The 19,403-nt window shown below is 42.0% G+C and overlaps 2 protein-coding genes and 1 long non-coding RNA gene across 4 annotated transcripts; 2 read left to right on the forward strand and 1 right to left on the reverse strand.

Annotated features, from left to right (window-relative positions):
- The first annotated feature begins 175 nt into the window (after positions 1 to 175).
- On the forward strand, positions 176 to 9,623 carry LOC125704427 (2-oxoglutarate receptor 1-like). 2 transcript variants are annotated; one of them, XM_048969978.1, is made up of 2 exons: positions 176 to 190; positions 7,261 to 9,623. In XM_048969978.1, exon 2 carries the CDS (start codon positions 7,301 to 7,303, stop codon positions 8,354 to 8,356), a length of 1,056 nt encoding a protein of 351 aa, XP_048825935.1. In that variant the 5' UTR covers positions 176 to 190; positions 7,261 to 7,300; the 3' UTR covers positions 8,357 to 9,623. The 2 variants fall into 2 exon arrangements, with proteins under 2 accessions (XP_048825935.1, XP_048825931.1); XM_048969974.1 differs by lacking the exon at positions 176 to 190 and adding an exon at positions 6,542 to 6,684.
- LOC125721062 (2-oxoglutarate receptor 1-like) lies at positions 806 to 1,861 on the forward strand. Its single transcript, XM_048997275.1, has one exon. It carries the CDS (start codon positions 806 to 808, stop codon positions 1,859 to 1,861), a length of 1,056 nt encoding a protein of 351 aa, XP_048853232.1.
- Positions 2,649 to 6,092, reverse strand: LOC125704435 (uncharacterized). The gene is made up of 4 exons (XR_007381133.1): positions 5,954 to 6,092; positions 5,364 to 5,635; positions 4,659 to 4,773; positions 2,649 to 2,771 (listed from the first exon to the last, which is right to left on the reverse strand). It is a non-coding gene; the product is annotated as an uncharacterized LOC125704435 (long non-coding RNA).
- Positions 9,624 to 19,403: the final 9,780 nt, after the last annotated feature.

The raw sequence follows: 19,403 nt of genomic DNA on the forward strand, positions 1-19,403 counted from the left end.
TTATTTCAGAAGCAGCTGAGAGCTTTCGGCTGATCAGAACTTCGAGACATTTCTGATAGTGATTTGGTGGCTATTGAGTAACAGGGAAATTAGTTACAGTGTGGGAGGGCATTGACGTGCTGTTAAACTCCAGCGGGTGAAAGTAGTAACCAGGAAATATTCAGAAGACAGGCGGACGTTTCAGGTGTCGGTGAGTAAACCCGCACATATGATAATGAAACTAGGGTAAAAGCAAGATGTTCAAACCATTTAAATGTAGTGAGGAAAGAGAAGCCACCTTATTCACAAAACTTAGGGTATGTGCTTTTACATGCCTTATATCCTTATACGACTGAGTGGTTATATTCAGTGTGAGCAATATTTCTGTAACAGCCATCAGTATTTATGTAAATGAAAATTCTTCCTAATGCCATGAAAATGCGTTTACAAGAATAAATCGTATGGGTGAATATTACAGTAATATCACAAAAATTATAATGTAATTGATTTCAATTCATTGACAATGGCTAGGAACTGTTGGTTGGTGGTTCGAGTCTCTGGTGGAACTTTTATATACCCTTAGTAAAAGTGCTGACTCTGAACTGGCCCAGTAAAGGATGTAGCTATATTATTAGTAACTATGAGTAAACAGTATGTACTTTCATCAAAATATGATATTAATAACACAAGGTTTTACTCTAAAGACTCAATGAAGGGAAATGCAGAAAGTTAAAAACTTCTGTGTATTTCATAATTTAATTTCTGCCTGTCTGACATCCCCTTTAGGCTCACTGTTTTCCACCCACACTCATTAGATGTTAACAACATGAATCAGAGTAATAAGTCGGGATTGTACCCCAATGTGGTGATGCTATTGAAACGATACTACCTGCCATCCATGTATGTGATCATCTTTACTGTGGGCCTCCTGGGGAATGTCACCTCCATCATCATCTACACAGTGAAGATACGACCCTGGAAGAGCTGGAACCTCATAATGCTGAACCTGGCCTTGGCAGACCTGCTCTACGTCTTCAGCCTCCCTTTCCTGGCTTATTACTACATTAACGGTGAAGACTGGACCTTGGGACCATTCATGTGCCGATTTGTACGTTTTAGCTTCCACTTCAACCTCTATGGCAGCATTTACTTCCTCACTTGCCTCAGCATCTTCCGCTATGTGGTGGTGGTCTACCCACTGAAGGTCGACGTTCATCAGAAGAGGTGGGGGAGCTTGGCCTGCCTTATCGTATGGGTCATCTCCGCCATCGAGATCCTCCCCATGTTCACCATGATCAACTTGCAAGAAGATAACAACATAACAACTTGCCCAGACTTTGCCAGTCAAGATCCAGTGCTGCAAGTCTGGTGCTACACCTGGGTACTGACGGTTCTAGGATATTTCGTGCCCTTGGTAGTGGTCAGTTTCTGCTATTCCAGGATTGTAAAAGTCTTGTCAAAGGGCCCAGAAATGCACAATCTGCATCGGATGCGTGCCCGTAGGCTCACCGTGCTCATCCTGGTCGTCTTTGTGGTGTGCTTCATGCCGTTCCACATCTTACGCACGGCACGGATCGCCACCAGAATATGGCCGAGGTCCTGTACTGTCACAGCCTGGGTCCAAGCCATGTATATCATCTCTCGGCCTGTGGCAGGTCTCAACACCTTCTTCAACCTGGCCTTATACACGCTGGCAGGTGACAAGTTCCAGCAAGCTTTTGTCAGCATGTTTAACTGCAACTACTATGTTTCTAAGATCAAGTCCCTACTTACTGTGCCAGTCATCAGCATTGCAACCGCCGCCTCTCCGCAAACGAAACCAGCTGATTTGAGTAAAACACCTTCACCGTCCAAACCACATGCCGCTAATGCACAATGTTAATGTTATACTTAATCTGCACCTTTAAATTCAAACATAAAGCAGATCAAGGATTATCTATGTAAATACTTTGCGAATAAAATGTATCTGAATATAAATGATCATTTCTGAGATATATGTGAGTCTGAAGTCTATTTAAATAGAATAAGTTTTCTTTTTCCAAACCGCTTATCCTACTGGGTTGCGGGGGGTACGGACCTCCCGCGACCCAGTAGGATAAGCGGTTTGGAAAATGGATGGATGGAAGTTTTCTTTTTATTATGTTCTGTACTGTATGCCAGAGGGAATTTGTTTTGATGGCACTATAGTCTGACAGCAGAATTTGTCAGACTCTATACTGAGGAATGTCCAACTTTTACAATCACTTATATCTTCTTGGGTATGCGTGTTTATTTACCATCTTGAAGACTCCCTGCCCTGGAGGTACGTACAGCTGTAATTGAACACGTGATAAACAGTTTACTGACTGCACCCTGTGAGAATTCTTCCTTTGAGAATATGGAGATCATAAAATGTGAAAACCACAATAGATCATAAATAGTTCTTATGGCTGGTATAAGCTACTTTTTGGTGATATCAAATAAAAGGTGATAGATTGAAATAGTAGGGTTAGATTTTGAATATTTAATATGTTTTAATGTTTATTTCCTAATATGAAGAATGATGATAATTGTGGTAATGACCCAAAGAACGAGACAGGGATCCAGACGTGCGCGCAACTGGAGGGTTTATTCTAAGCGCAGTAGAGAAGGCAACAAAGAGGCTGGTCGGAGAGAATGGTCGAAGTCCGTAGGCAGGGGTCCAAAGCCGTGAGATCAATCCTACAAGCAGACACGGGACACGAGAACACAAGGGAAGGGGAACAGGAGAAGCCGGTCTCGGCAGGATCGGTGGGTCAGGTGCGGGAGCAAGTCTGGGGAAAGGAAGAGGAAAAGGGAAGGTAAGCACACTGGGCAAACGGACAAGGTTGGGAGTAGCGGGGTGACAGAAGACAAGTAATTGCTTGGTATGGCGCATAAACATGGCTCAATACTTCGCACTAAATAGGGAGCGCTCAAGGCTTAAGACTGGGCAGTCCTCAAGCGGAAACGCGGAACACCTGGTGGACTCCGCCTACGTGGGCGGGGCTGACATGGAGAGTCTGGAGGGCCCCACCTGTTCTGGTGTGAGAATAATGTATATGCTTGGGTAACATTATACATCCACTGGGTAAATTCTACCATGGAGAACCCCCCGCCCTCAATGTGACATTTTTTCAGGGGGTAAGAACATCACCCCTGACTGTGACATAATATGACTGTAAGTGCTGGACTGATTAACCATAAATGGTGTAATTTTAATCGCAGTCTCAATGTGGGATAGTGTTAGCTACCTATTAAATATGGTGGATTCTGAGGCAGCAGGTGGCTCTGCCCCACTCTTGAATCTGCTGAATGGTCTTCCTGTCTGGCAGTGCAGACACCCTCGTTTGCATTTAATATGACATATCATATGTTTGGCCATTTGCTGTTTATGTTTAGGTTTTAAGGCAGAATTTTGATTCTGGGGAAAATGGAGCAGTGCACAAATTTGTGAGAGTGACTTCTGGTACAAAGGTGAGTACAGGGAGCAGAGAATTTGAATCCAATAAAAGCATATCACATTGGGGCCCCAACCCACACCAATCCAAATATGATTAAAATTTTTTTAGGGCCCCTGTTACTTAGAGGCCCTGGAATAGTTCTAAATTGCCCCCCCCCCCTCCCCTTTAGCCCACCGGCAGGGAGAGTTTAGTTAATTGCTTGTTGCCATTTCAGAAATTAAAATAAAAGAAGTTCATTTACATGGACTGTAACCCGATTCCACTATAACCCAATAAAATTCATGCACATTGTCAATAAAATTCCATGTGGAATTTTACAGGGAGTGCCAATACTCACAGATTTTCAGAGCAAGGTTTACACAGAGACCATCTACAGCCTGCAGCCCAGCCTACCCACCCCAAGTCGCTAAATGTCAGGGGTGAGCACCTGTGGGCTGACAGTTCTGGGGCCTCTCCTCTGTAGTGGATTTCAGTTGAGCCATAGTGCCTGTACTGCTCAGCTGAGTTGGGAGACCATTTACTAATGTTCCAATTCCAGATTTTTCTAGTTCCATAACCACTGCTAAAGGTTGCGTGACAGATACAGAAGTAAAAAAAAAAAAAACAGTAATTAAAGTTATATAAAATGGGGGCGGGGTCCCACGGCCTGGGAATTATGCATGGTGGTCCAGCCAGTCATATTCACAATCTATTTTTATTATAACCATGCTGACATACAAATTATAAGTCGGCTATTATGATAACTTCTTCAATCATGCATCAGAAAAAAATTCTACATCTAAATCCCTGAATGAAATGTGACTCAATATTGCTGTTGGCATCTTGCAAGTCTGCACATTACTAATCTGTATGGTTTTACTGTGAAGTAAGAAGTTTGGAGAGATTTGGAAGACCTGGGAACCCATTCAGTCACCCATCCAACAAATGCTAATTTGCATGGGGGTGGGGCTTGGGTGGTTTCTCTCTGAGCAAAGGGCTTGGCAACTTGTCCAGACTCTTCTGAAACTTGCCATTTAATTTTTTCCTTTATATTTTATATGACTTCCATAAACGACATTGTTAAAGGCAGATTGATGCTCCGCCAGATACAGTCAGCAGGGGGCATCATCACTCCATGTGCGACATTGTTAAAGGCAGATTGATGCTCCGCCAGATACAGTCAGCAGCGGGCATCATTACTCCATGCACCATGAGAAGATGGACGGAACACCAGTTTACCTGTTATGTAAGTTTGACATTTTCACATGCAGGTTTTACTAGAAGAAGTGAATTCCCTTTTTTTCAGTTCCGCGTTCATGAGAGCAAGTACGTCATTCCTTTAAGGCACATCTGACTGAAGGAAAACCAAACTGCGATTTAGAGAATTACTCTAAACAAAACAATGGACAGATTAAGCACTTCTACAAAATTTTGATTTTAAATGTAATCATCTTTGTAGGTGTATGAAACAATCACTGGGGTGAAACACAGGAACAGGTGTTATGGCAACAAAGGGGGGGTCTATTTAACAAAATTGGAACAAGGAAACAAACTAAACCAGGAGGGACAAAATTGAGAGGACTAAGAATAGGAACGGCATAGGCAACCAGAGGATACAATGTCAATGGCAGAACTGGGGAAGACTGGACTAGAAAGCCTTGAAATACATGAGTAATGAGTAAGCAAAGAAGAGGTAGCTGGGCATAACTAACACAAGGGTTAAGAAGAAGGAGATAAATGATTAGCAAACATTGTTTGTTAGGACCATCCTAGGGAGGCAACAGGAGGGTCAGATGGACTGGGCATGACAGTACCACCCACCCCCAAATTGTGGCATGAAGGATGAGTAGGGGAGGGGACCAAAGGGACTGAATGACAGGGTGGACACACAGGGACTGGGATAAGAAAGGGTATGACAAGCCTGACACGATACATCGGACTGACCAGAGGGACGCAGTCAAACTGACTACTAGGCCAGGCTCAGAAGTAGTGGTGGCGGATTCTCCTGGGCCACATGCTGGAGGGGCGGTGGCAATCTGTCCTGGACAATGTGCTGGAGGCACGGTAGCAGAGTCAGGAAGATAATGAGGTAAGTCCTCTGCCTGAAGGCAGGCTTGTCCGTGTGGCACAGGTAACCCCTTAAGTCCTAGGATCCGAAGCACCCAGGTTATTCAATCTGCTGGGTGAAGGGAGGCATGGAAGCTGGAGATGCCCCGCTAGGGAGTCAATAGGAAGGATAGATGCACAGAGTGTGACACTGTCATCAATGCAGTACATCAAATATCCCAATATTCTGGTGAGTAGTTTTGAATAAAAATGAGTGCAGAAAGAGAAAGGTACTTTAAATTATCTATATTCATTAAAATAAATTTGACAGTATGTAAACTGAACAGATTTGATGCCCAGGTACACAGTCTTATCGCAATGCTGTTTTTCTTAGGCTTGGTAATAGAAGTGGACCAGACCGGCTGAACAGCCTGTATACAACTGTCATTGCTGCCATTTCCCATACAGCCTCTGTGAAACTGACATACCACCTTCTGGCGTGAGAGAACTAATGCTGAGAGTGTCTCCTGTGCACCTGCCCAACCTTTGGGTTCCTCTTTCTTCCTCACATTTTTACAGCTCTGGTAAGGAGAGGTACTCCTTAGTATTCCCAGGGTGAGTCTTCAACATGCTGCACAGGAAACAGAGGAAAATACGTGACTAAATCAATTGGGAAACACTCATAAGTTTTTTCTGATAAAAACTTTTTTAAATCAGCCAAAATCACTGTTGACTAATATTACATGGATTAAGACCGTGGGAAACTCCATCAGCATATGGTTGAGTGTGCAAGTCCAGTTGTGGGACAAAGCATTTCAGCCAGCAGCCCTGTCAGAGGCTGAACACCACACAGCAAAGTTATTTTACCATTTGATCAAAGGAGACACACACCTTGGAGAAGCTTAATACAACTGCACAATTAACTAGTGCAACAGATATTTTATGTTGCAAATTACAAAGGACAAAAAATTCATCTGTCTTCACTGTAATACTACACCCCAAATACCACCATATCTTGTCTGTTTTATTTCAGAAGCAGCTGAGAGCTTTCGGCTGATCAGAACTTCGAGACATTTCTGATAGTGATTTGGTGGCTATTGAGTAACAGGGAAATTAGTTACAGTGTGGGAGGGCATTGACGTGCTGTTAAACTCCAGCGGGTGAAAGTAGTAACCAGGAAATATTCAGAAGACACGGCAGGCGGACGTTTCAGGTGTCGGTGAGTAAACCCGCACATATGATAATGAAACTAGGGTAAAAGCAAGATGTTCAAACCATTTAAATGTAGTGAGGAAAGAGAAGCCACCTTATTCACAAAACTTAGGGTATGTGCTTTTACATGCCTTATATCCTTATACGACTGAGTGGTTATATTCAGTGTGACCAATATTTCTGTAACAGCTATCAGTATTTATGTAAATGAAAATTCTTCCTAATGACATGAAAATGCGTTTACAAGAATAAATCGTATGGGTGAATATTACAGTAATATCACAAATTATAATGTAATTGATTTCAATTCATTGACAATGGCTAGGAACTGTTGGTTGGTGGTTCGAGTCTCTGGTGGTGCTTTTATATACCCTCAGTAAAAGTGCTGACTCTGAACTGGCCCAGTAAAGGATGTAGCTATATTATTAGTTTGAACTATGAGTAAACAGTATGTACTTTCATCAAAATATAATATTAATGACATAAGGTTTTACTCTCAAGACTCAATGAAGAGAAATGCAGAAAGTTAAAAACTTCTGTGTGTTTCATAGTTTAATTTCTGCCTGTCTGATATCCCCTTTAGGCTCACTGTTTTCCACCCGCACTCATTAGCTGTTAGCAACATGAATCAGAGTAATGAGTCGGGATTGTGCCCCAATGTGGTGATGCTATTGAAACGATACTACCTGCCATCCATGTATGTGATCATCTTTACTGTGGGCCTCCTGGGGAATGTCACCTCCATCATCATCTACACAGTGAAGATACGACCCTGGAAGAGCTGGAACCTCATAATGCTGAACCTGGCCTTGGCAGACCTGCTCTACGTCTTCAGCCTCCCTTTCCTGGCTTATAACTACATTAACGGTGAAGATTGGACCTTGGGAACATTCATGTGCCGATTTGTACGTTTTAGCTTCCACTTCAACCTCTATGGCAGCATCCTCTTCCTCACTTGCCTCAGCATCTTCCGCTATGTGGTGGTGGTCTACCCACTGAAGGTCGACGTTCATCGGAAGAGGTGGGGGAGCTTGGCCTGCCTTATTGTATGGGTCATCTCCGCCATCGAGATCCCCCCCATGTTCACCATGCTTAAGTTGCAGGAAGATAACAACATAACAACTTGCCCAGACTTTGCCAGCCAAGATCCAGTGCTGCAAGTCTGGTGCTACACCTGGGTACTGACGGTTCTAGGATATTTAGTGCCCTTGGTAGTGGTCAGTTTCTGCTATTCCAGGATTGTAAAAGTCCTGTCAAAGGGCCCAGAGACGCACAGTCTGCATCGGATGCGTGCCCGTAGGCTCACCGTGCTCATCCTGGTCGTCTTTGTGGTGTGCTTCATGCCGTTCCACATCTTACGCACGGCACGGATCGCCACCAGAATATGGCCGAGGTCCTGTACTGTCACAGCCTGGGTCCACGCCATGTATATCATCTCTCGGCCTGTGGCGGGTCTCAACACCTTCTTCAACCTGGCCTTATACACGCTGGCAGGTGACAAGTTTCAGCAAGCTTTTGTCAGCATGTTTAACTGCAACTACTATGTTTCTAAGATCAAGTCCCTACTTACTGTGCCAGTCATTAGCATTGCAACCGCCGCCTCTCCGCAAACGAAACCAGCTGATTTGAGTAAAACACCTTCACCGTCCAAACCACATGCCGCTAATGCACAATGTTAATGTTATACTTAATCTGCACCTTAAAATTCAAACATAAAGCAGATCAAGGATTATCTATGTAAATACTTTGCGAATAAAATGTATCTGAATATAAATGATCATTTATGAGATATATGTGAGTCTGAAGTCTATTTAAATAGAATAAGTTTTCTTTTTATTATGTTTTGTACTGTATGCCAGAGGGAATTTGTTTTGATGGCACTATAGTCTGACAGCAGAATTTGTCAGACTCTCTACTGGGGAATGTCCAACTTTTACAATCGCTTTGACCTTCTTGGGAATGGGTGTGTATTTACCATTTTCCACGCTCACAGTCCTGGAGATATGTACAGCTGTAATTGAACACATGATAAATAGTTTACTGACCACACCCTGTAAGAATTCTTCCTCCTTGAGATCTGGAGATCATAAAATGTGAAAACCACAGTAGGTCATAAATCATTATTTTGGCCGGTATAAGCTACTTTTTGGTGATATCAAATAAAAAAGGATAGATTGATATTGTAGGGTTAGCTTGAATCCGATACATCAGGGGTGTCAAACTCCAGTCCTGGGGGGCCAGAGCCCTGCACATTTTTGGGTTTCCCCTCATTTAACACGCCTGATTCAATTCCTTCTGCTAATTAACACACAGCAGTTGAGCTGCATCATTTGTGGTGGAACAGGGAAAGAACCAAGCTACACAGGTATCTGGCCCACCAGGACCGGAGTTTGACACCCCTACGCTAAATGCTTTTCCCATGGGGTGGTTATTATCTGGCACAGCACCCTTGTTTGTATTTACAGTAATATGACATATCATGTGTTTGGATTTTGCTTCTTGTGTTTAGGTTTTCAGGGAGAACTTCAGTTTGGGGGGAAGGGGGTGCATAATTGTGTGAGTGATTCTGAGCACAGTAATGGTAATAAAAACAACTCCAAATGATATGACTTAAAGATGATATAATTTTACTATACAGTGTACTATACCTATGATAATTTTTGCATAAAAAATAAAGGGCTAATTACAACTGGTCAGTCAGACTCAATTGTGGTAAGTCGACGGCAACCTGTATCATCTTTCCCTTTTTTCAGCTACCAGGTGTTCTGATTGCTGTCTTCTGCTACTCTGTTGACGGATGTTAAATACTTCACAGCAAACAATATTTTAGACACTACTATTGAAATGCAATGGATCTTGGACAGATTATCAAAATTTCTTGTTTTATTTTGTTGTATCCCTTCTAATTTTCATAGAGCTCTTAAGTTCTCTTGTTTTACACCAAATAAAGACTTTTTTTAAAACATTATTTAATTTGACATTGCATTTTTAAGATTTTCATATTACTTTTATTGTTTCACGTGTTTTTAATTAATTTGCTTTAAGAGTATCCTACAATCCAATATGAAGTATTACCGGGTGAAACAGCTGTGGTGTAGTTAGCTACTTTTTCTCTGTAGCTTGTAGTGTAGTTAACTAATATGTTAAACCAGTAACCTGGCTTTAAATGAGCTATTTTTAACCATAATTAGCTTGCAGCTTGAAAAACTACCGTTTAAAAGTAGCTTCCCCAGCACCGTTTACATGCATTGTAATCCTATTCCATTGTAACCAAGTAAAACTGATGCAAATGTCTATCATTGTCAATAAAAAGCCATGTGGAATTTTATTGACAGTGATAGATACATGCATGAATTTTTCATGATGGGGCATTATTGATGACCTTCCACTATACAGCTTACAAACACAGACAGTTTGATATTGAAGACCAAAACACAAGGTCAGGTAAGTAACACAAGAACTAACTAAGACTAGAAACAAACATGAGAGAATGCCAAGTACTCACGGAATTTCAGAGCAGGGTTTACACAGGAACCATCTAACAGCAAACAGTGCTGGCCAAACAAGAAGCACACATTGACAATGGGAGAATACCAAGACTGTACTAAGCACACAAGGCAAGAGCAGCAATATGTGCTGAACAGGGGAGAGCAATGAACTTAGGGAAAGGGAAGACAGATTCCGAGAAGGCAGGGACCAATCCTGACAGAATTCCGGATCTTATATCCTTGATTCCCAATATAAATTGTTAATTTTGGCATTTGCTCTTATTGTCATGTCTATTTTGCTTTACAGTCATTGGTTGCTGCCATCATAGTGGATAGCAAAATCACTTTAAGCTGTATAATTAATATCAGCAGTATATTGTTTGAGATTGAGCTGGCAGACTAAGGCAAAATGACCTTTCCTCTGAGCAGGTACCAGTGCATCACTGCATTCACAATCCTCATAAATAATGACACCGTTGTAGTGTTGAACCAAGATACAATAGCAGTTTTTGCACAACACAGGTTTTTACCACTTTTCCATTTTTTCATAAACTGCAGATTTTTAATTCCTGTTAAGTATTGGAAAATTGAGTGAACTATAAATGAAAATACAAGTCAAATACAACAAATGTCCTCTATAATATGGAAAGACTATATATATCTTCAGTGCATGTCTGACATCCTAGTTACAGGTTGTGTGGTGATTCTACAGTCAAATTCTAGGCTGTCCTTTAACTTTAAATGCAATACTTAGTGGTTTCATCCTATCAAACAGAAAGGTATAGAATGTCTCTTGTAGAAAGAATGCCTTGAATTTTCTCTGCTGTTATAACTGCTAGACAAGGTTATTTTGATTAATCAAAGACATGACATTTTCTTCGCTAATAAAGGTACTCAAATAGCGAATGTCCTGTACATTTATTTGTTAGCAAAAATATTGAGTGTATTTTTTCTGAATACTATAAATTTAAGGCTGCAATTAAAATACCATTGTCACAAATTTCATAAACTGGAAATACTTGTCAATCCGGGAATGTGGCAGTCTGGCAGTAAATCAATTGACAAGACAGATTTAATAAGTTTGACCATTTCCATTTTTAAAATGCAGTCCATTGTACAGTATATTTGACCCCTCTCCTACCATGATCCCCTACTCTAAGCATTGAACAGCACTGCTTGAAGTCATGGTTCCTACACAGTATTCAAAAGCATGTAATTTGATTTTGGTGTTTGTATGGAAGAAAGCATGGAAATATTTTGGTGTTTACAGATTATTGTATGCGAACACAACAAAAATTCAAGGTTCTTGTTCCTGAAAAAAAGTTCCTGGGTGTAAAAGTCAGGAGGCGCTTTCACACCACCAGAACTTTTTTCAGGAACTGGAACTTTTGACCAGAACCAGGGACTTCTGTCGTGATCACACCCCAGGAATTCAACCCAATTGTAGTTCCTTGGAGGCAGTTTCAGAACCCTTTTTAAGAACCTACTACTACCATTCAGGTATAATTTTTCCTTCCATTGTTAACCGTTGTTTTCCTGAGTTCCTCTATGTCACTTTGACAATACAGATGGACTTCAACTAATCAAGCATTGCTGAGAAGCATCTGCGAACAGCGGCTTTCAAAATTTCCTGTTATTTATTTAAGTTGTTTGAAACGCACAGCATCCATTAGGAGTGACAGTGATTAGGAGTCATCAAAGGTCCTGCCCAGGGGCCCTTGGGGTGCAGGGGGCCTGTGGGGCCCTTAGCCCAAAACAATTTGCAACGCTTATCAACAATGTATTTTCGTCTCTCTATTTTAGAGGGCCTATATTCTTTGATCCTCTGTCTACAAGGGCCCCTGACCCTATAGGGAGGGCGTTTGGCTGAAAAGGGTCCTTGAATTGTGGTGGTTGTGGTGGTGGTGCTGGTGGTGGTGGTGGTGGTAGTGGTGGCGGGGGGGGGGCCCTCACGAACATTTTGCCCAGGGGCCCACACAACCCATGATCCGTCCCTGATACTGTGGAAATGTATGGAATTTTAAAATGGAAATTGTGTAGGAACCCTATGAAGTTTGAAGAATTATGAATACGAAGGTTAAACAAGGTATAAAAATAGAAGCAAGCTTGTTCTTTGTCCGCGTTTATTATGATTAATTGTAGAGAAATATACGAGTTGCTCATAACATAATGAGTCATGTTTTGGTGTCACCTGATTGGCAAAGGGGAGCTTTTAGCTCAGTTGTAGTACATTTATCCCAGATGTTCTATGCAGATCTGAAACATTCATTCAATGCAGTCATTTAGCTTAATTACCTCATGCAAAGGCACAACAGCTAGGTCCCTCTTTCAGAGTTACTGATTCATTTGGGCCACACAATCACAAACCAGATAAAACACTGTTAAAGCTTTAGCAAAATGATACCCCAAGAGGGGCTTATAGCTGTCAAATGGATTCTTTCTGTGGTTTTGTGTGGAAATTAATGGCCATGCAAGAATTATAGCAGGAAGGTTTTTTTCATAGTGTCACCATTTCATTGCAGTTAAAATAGAATGTATTTAGATTTAGAATGTATTTATAATAGAATGTATTAGTAAAGTATGATTCTTGGCCCTCATCGAAATGTCTTGGAGACTGGAGGTCACGGTCGAGCTTTGCTAGAATTTATGCTAGAATTAAAGTTCCCTTCTGAGAGTGAAATCTGCAACCTTATACCTAGAACCCTGAAAAATCTTGGAATTAAACTTAAGCTATATTAATTATATGTTCTAATTATCTAAAGAGTTTAATGAAATGGTGGAGGTGTTTCAAGGTTCTGCATCTCAGAAAAGATGTGATTTATTTTGTTATTTTATTTTGCTTTATTTGTCATTTCCAAAAGTACAGGTACATTGGAATGCTTCTTTTGCATAAGTTCCTTCTGTTTATGTACTAGTGTTTGGTCCTTGCCTTTAGTCTCTTTGTCCTTGGAAAACCTTGTCTGCACCTAGTTTATGTCTACATCATGGGCTCTTTGTATCTCATGATGTCTTAGATTCTAGTCCAGGAGCAACTATTTACTGACCCACACCTGTCCCTCATCTAGGCCTTCTTGCCTGTGTCTATAAATCCCTGTCTATCCTTTGTTCCCTTGTCAGCTGTTGCATGTGATTGCTTTTAGATGGTCCCCGCTGTATTGGGAAGCACCCAAGTGCAAAGCCAGTTTCTCACAGGTCACATAAATGCACACACTCACACACTATGGGCAATTTAGAGATACTGAGTGAGTCAAATACTGTATTATGCATTCCACACCCACAGACTGGGGGTGAGATTCGAACCTCGAAATCCTAAAGGATCCAGACCCTTGACACAATACAGCAAAAATTCCAAAGAAGTGCGTTCCTGCACATTTCAGAAAGATTTCAAAGAGTCACAAGGTAGAAAAACAGAAATACTCATTCCTTCATAGTCCAAAAAGTCTCATTCCCTGTATAAGGTGGTTGCTGTTGCAGCTTTTATTGCAATTGCAATTAATCCGCTCCCACTTCAGGATCCGGACCCCAGCATGCCCTGTCACACATATAAGCAGCAATGTGACGATATACAGCACACCACAGTACCATACCAAACCTGACTGGCAAGAATTGTGAGCCATCTAACACTAACACTAAGGCTGCTGTTAGCTGCTGAGCACCTGGGAAATAAGGGGCGTGTGGCCCAGAACCATACAAGTTCCTGTTTTGCTACCCGAGGTGAGCTATCAGGTGTGACAGCAGCTACCATTCAGGTATAATTTTTCCTTCTATTGTTAACCATTGTTTTCCTGAGTTCCTCTATGTCACTTTGAGAATACAGACGGACTTCAACTAATCAAGCATTGCTGAGAAGCATCTGCGAACAGCGGCTTTCAAAATTTCCTGTTATTTATTTAAGTTGTTTGAAATGCACAGCATCCATTAGGAGTGACAGTGATTAGGAGTCATCAAAGCTTATTTAGCATAAAGGTCACAGTTCTCGTTGTACGGTGGGAAAACAACGCACAAAGGTGGCCAGGAACTACAACAATTCAACAGCCCAGGAACTAGGACCCAGGTTTCTGATCTTTGGTGGGAAGGCATCTTTGGAGAGGGAGTCAAGAAACAAAACAGCCAATCCAATAACGCCTTCTGCAGGGCATATGTTAGTGGACATGCTTTTAAAATTCACACTGACAAGTGATGGTTGTGGGGGGCAGTGACAATGACATAGCAGACTGATGGATCATTGACAGTATCTAATCTATTACAGGTATGGTGGCACCAATCTCAATATTCCATATATGCCACTAAAAAAATGTCACTTCAAAGTTCTAACAATTTCTAAGCACTTCTGGAAATAGCTTTCTGAAAAGTGCATGTTCAAAGTTTATTTCAATGAAAAATAGAAGAAAGACATTCTAAATGGTCTCAGATTATTGATGCCAAGTTTGTGGTAAATAAAAGCACTTTGGGAAAAATGTTTTTTAGATACGTGAAATATTTGAAAAATGTCAAAGCATATCAGACAGTGGCTGAGAAGGTAAATTTTCAGAGAAGGCTGAAATCGGGTGCAGACAGTACTGGCACAACTCAGTGGGAACACATTAAATGTAAAGGTGGGGGTTATATGCAAATGTAGGGACAAGAGATGTAAATGAAAGGCAAATCATGAATTCGATCCAGATGACTAGGCCCTAAATTACACTGAATTGTCTAATACAAGCCTAATCATTGCTCCTAACTTGGCACCACAATGGGAGCAAAGTCAACTTGGTAGGGATCTGAACTTCTGTCTGGAAGGTTGTGGGTTTGAATTCTGTAGCCAGCAGAGTAATAATATCAATAATACCCTGTTGCATATTGACACCCCAGAAGTGGGGTCGCCTGCCCCCACCATGACCCCTTCAGATCCTCAAGAATGTGAAAATTTGCTAATAATACTTGGGCACCACTAACCTCAACCTATAATAGTCTGCTAGCCTGAATTATAACACACCATACTGTATATGCATGTGAAATTACTTCATTTCCTATCAAGACAAATTTGTTTAATATACACATCATCTAATTCATGGCCCTTTATATACAAAGTTACTACTGTATGCACTGGGAGCCCTAAGTTTTGAACTCATTATTAAAAAGCCTAAATTAATGGCACTGATCATTTTAAAATTTACTATCAAAAACACAAGATTCCCCTTTCAAACACAGCTGATGTAAGAAAGGCAGGTTACCTTGACGGGAAGCATCTTCCTTGTTGGGTTCTTGTCAAACCTGAAGCTTTAATCCTTGCTTTGGCTGCGAATTGTAAACACAAGACATGCAATTAGTGAAATTCTCGTAAAGATAACTTTTGAAATTGCTTAGATGCTTGAAATAATTATAAAAGAACCTGACCTCACAGGAGATTTCCTTTTTGCATAGGTGATGAGGAAATGGTTAGCCTTCCTACATTCCCTGAATAACCACCCTTCTAATATTTCTTCAACACTTTTTTCATGCTTTTGGCATTGAGTGAACAGGAGTTTTGCTGTGTTTCACTGATGTTTACCGCAGGATGTTTACTTACCTACTGGCCAAGCGGGGAAGTGACATGTAGGGCAAGGATGGACGGGTGCTGGCAGCCTGAGACACCTGGTGAGTTCCTTTAGCTGTGACCTTGCACACCTTATTTCCTGCTGCATTTTGTGTGGCTGGCATTCTGCCTTCGCCTTTCCCACCCTGGCTGTAAATAATCAGCAGTTTGTGTTGTTCACCCTGCAACCAGTCCCTGGATCCCACTTGTGTCCTGACAGTGATTAAACTGCAACAATCAGATCTGAAACATGGGATTGCAAGTTGCACAAGACCTACATTTTTCTGTTGTCACTTTTGTCATGAGCCCGGGGGTTCTGGCACAGGGGCGAGGCATAGTGCAGCTCCTCAAAACAGGGGTTTATCAACTGAACAGAAAACATGGGGATCACTGCAAAATGAAAAGGACTGTGAGAAATCAAAACTAAAAAGGGGAAAACTTAAGACTAACTACAAATGGTCAGGGAAACAAGGAGCAGGCAGTCAGGTGGGCAGGGAGGCAGGCAGGTAACAAGTACAACAATTAAACACAGGGTAATTCCTAACATTCTGAGAACAACTGAAATACACAACTAACAAACATCAATGACCAACTCAGGAACTGAACTAAGACAGGAACTTAAATACTGAAACTAAAACGGGTAACGACTCAAGGAGTGAGACGTGAAACAATAAATCAATCAGGGAGGGTGCAAGACAACAAGCAATCAAGAAACTCAAACACTGAAGACTAACAACAGGAAGGACCGGATGGCCAGTGACACCTGCTGGCCAAACGGAGAGAAGACACATACAACTAGGACAAACAGGTACTGACCCTGACAACATTATCTTACGCTATACATTGTATCACCTGCATATTTAATTGTATCAGTCCATCCATCCGTCCGTTTTATTCTGTTTATCTGGTGTCGGGTTGCAGGCGTAGCAGTCTAAGCAGAGATGCCCAGACCTCCCTCTGACCAGCCACCTCCTCCAGCTCCTCTGGGGGAATACCAAGGCGTTCCCAGGCCAGCCCTTAAATTCCTCTGCTTGAAGCAGCAACTCATCCCCCACCAGAAGAAGGCAATCCACCCTTTTCCAGAACCATGGCCTCAGACTTGGAGGTGCTAATCCTCATCCTGACCACTTCACACTCAGCTCTCTACCTCCAACACCAGCTCAGACTCATTTCCAACCAGACAGGTTTCATTCCATGTACCTAGAGCTACTTTTGGTAGCTGACAATCGGTCAGCTGAGGCCCCAGCATTCGATTGCCACCTGATCTACATTGCATCTGATCCCCACGGCTCCCCCTGCAGGTGGTGTGTCCACAGGAGAGCGGACCCACCTTATTTCTTCAGGCTATGCCCATGGGTGGAGGCCTGGCCACCAGGCACTCGCCCTCGAGCTCCCCACCGGTCTGGCTTCAGGACAAGACCCTGGTCTCCCCAATCCAGACGTTGTAACTTGGTCCTTTATTGTGGTCATCATGGTAGTCTATTTGAACTGCATTTACTCTGGCCGCTCACCAAGGACCACTTTGCCTTGGGAGACCCTACCAACACCATAGTTTCTAGGATCACAGAGGCACAAAAACTGCTCCACCACGATAAGGTAGCAATTCATGGAGGGCTAATTGTATCAATGAATTTGCTAAATGAATGATAGAATTTCCAATTTCAAGGAACATTCCATGTAATTTTTAGATATTTGCATTATATGAGATTCAGTTCAGACACAACATAAACTCAATTTCATACTGTGTATAGGCTTCAGCTCCGAACAGCTGATCTGAAAATGTAGGAGAGGCATCAATTAGGTCCCTGTGAATTGGGAGCATTATTAATTTTATATTTATTGCATAGAGGACCCTCTTGAAGCCATAATGAATACAATAGAAAGTGCTTGTATTGTCTCTGGATATTTCATAGTTATAGAGATAAAGGCCCAAATGTATTCTATAGTGAATACATTCTTCAAAGTCTTTCGCAGACCCTAGGTAGAAAAAGATTCAGATTGCAGCAATTTGTCAAATATCTTAGTTGAGTGCTTGAGATGGTGTTTCAGCTCAAGTCCCGTGTAACATGGGGCACGGAGGACACAGGCTTCTCTGCATTTTAGGCTTGTCTGCAGCCACGTGGGCTTAAGGGTCAAACCGGTCGGGAAAGTTGTACTGCAAGTGCGGTACTTCGATAGAACAATGGCAAAATGCAGTGACGCATAGGTTTGGCTGTAGTGGTGTCCAGGGGCATGGATCCACAAGGTTCACAGTCTACATCCTGAAGGCTTCAGCTGCTGTACCTTTGAGCAAGGAAACTGAAAGGCAATTGGAGCTCTGCTGTAAGGCTGCTGAGAGCCCCTTTACTGTCCGTGGATACTGTCTTTTTTATGTTGCCCTCTGCCTGTAGACAGAGTAGATTGAGCCATACCATGGCAGAAGGTGTTTCAGAACTCGCACCTCAGATGGTCATTGAGCATATAAGTATATACCTATATTCTCTGAATATGCAGGTAAGGGAATGTTGAAATGACTCACCTCTTATCTCCCAGAAAGTGAATGCTGTACTGCCGGAGAATGAGAGACCTGATGAGAAAAACACATGATGATGGCTGAGCCCCACCTCCAGGTGGTTAACAGAATTGTCACAGTTCGAATGAGCTGACAGTGACCATCTGATCTGTTTTGAGCATACACACGCTTGACTGCCTGAAAATTATAGCTATATTATTATGATTATTATTACTTATATTCAATGTCAGTATTTTTTTTATTTTGCAGACCCAACGATCCTGATCTATAATGCAAATGAGGTATAAGGAATTTCAGGTGGAAATAGTAACGTGAATATAGTATGCATAGTTTACTTGTTATAAAAATGTAATTGTCTTTTGTGCTTACTTAATGACTGGTAATATTGATTTCCCATTCCTGCAAATGGTGAAAATAATATCAGCAGAATCTCATGTGAGTGCCTGCATTGTCACGCAAAAGGAAGCTCAAGAGCAATGGGTCATTGTCAGGCCCCGTGGAACCAAGATGAGTTTAAAGAAAAAGACATCAGAGGACACATTCCTGTTGGTTTTTTAATGACTTTTTATTATCTTTGAAATATATGTTTACGGTGTGGCATGGTGGTGCAGTGGTTAGCACTGTTGCCTCACACCTCTGGGACCCGGGACCCAAAAACATTCTGAGGCTAATTGGAGTTGCTAAATTGCCTGTAGGAATGCATGTGAGAGTGAATGGTGTGTGAGTGTGCCCTGCAATGGGCTGGCCCCCCATCCTGGGTTGTTCCCAGCCTCGTGCCCATTGCTTCCAGGATAGGATAGTGTCTTTAAGTGTTATGTAGTTTTGCCTGAAACGCAAAAATAAGACAAAGCAATTAAAGCCGATCAGTGGCTCAAATTGTGCTGTAGCGATTGAAGAACTTTTGTCGGAAGTTGGATTCGAACCCACGCCTTACTTCGGAGAACAGAATACACCTTACTTCGAAAGGCCATTCACGCTGCGCAGGAGGGTTGAGACCGCTCGGCCATGGGGCAGTTTCCAGTTGAACCCTAAGGAGTAGGTTAAGTCCAGCCTTGGCTTCCAAGCTGACGTTTTTCTACATATGTGCTTGTGTATCATGGACAGTAAGAGGGGGCAGGCAAGGAGAGGATTTCTCTCTTTGGGGATCAATAGAGTGTTGTTATTATAACGTC

The sequence above is a fragment of the Brienomyrus brachyistius genome, chromosome 1, assembly GCF_023856365.1.
Source record: "Brienomyrus brachyistius isolate T26 chromosome 1, BBRACH_0.4, whole genome shotgun sequence".
Taxonomy (NCBI): domain Eukaryota; kingdom Metazoa; phylum Chordata; class Actinopteri; order Osteoglossiformes; family Mormyridae; genus Brienomyrus; species Brienomyrus brachyistius.

Coding starts and splice junctions, on each gene's coding strand:
- LOC125721062 (XM_048997275.1), top strand. CDS start 806: ATGAATCAGAGTAATAAGTCGGGATTGTACCCCAATGTGGTGATGCTA.
- LOC125704427 (XM_048969978.1), top strand. CDS start 7,301: ATGAATCAGAGTAATGAGTCGGGATTGTGCCCCAATGTGGTGATGCTA.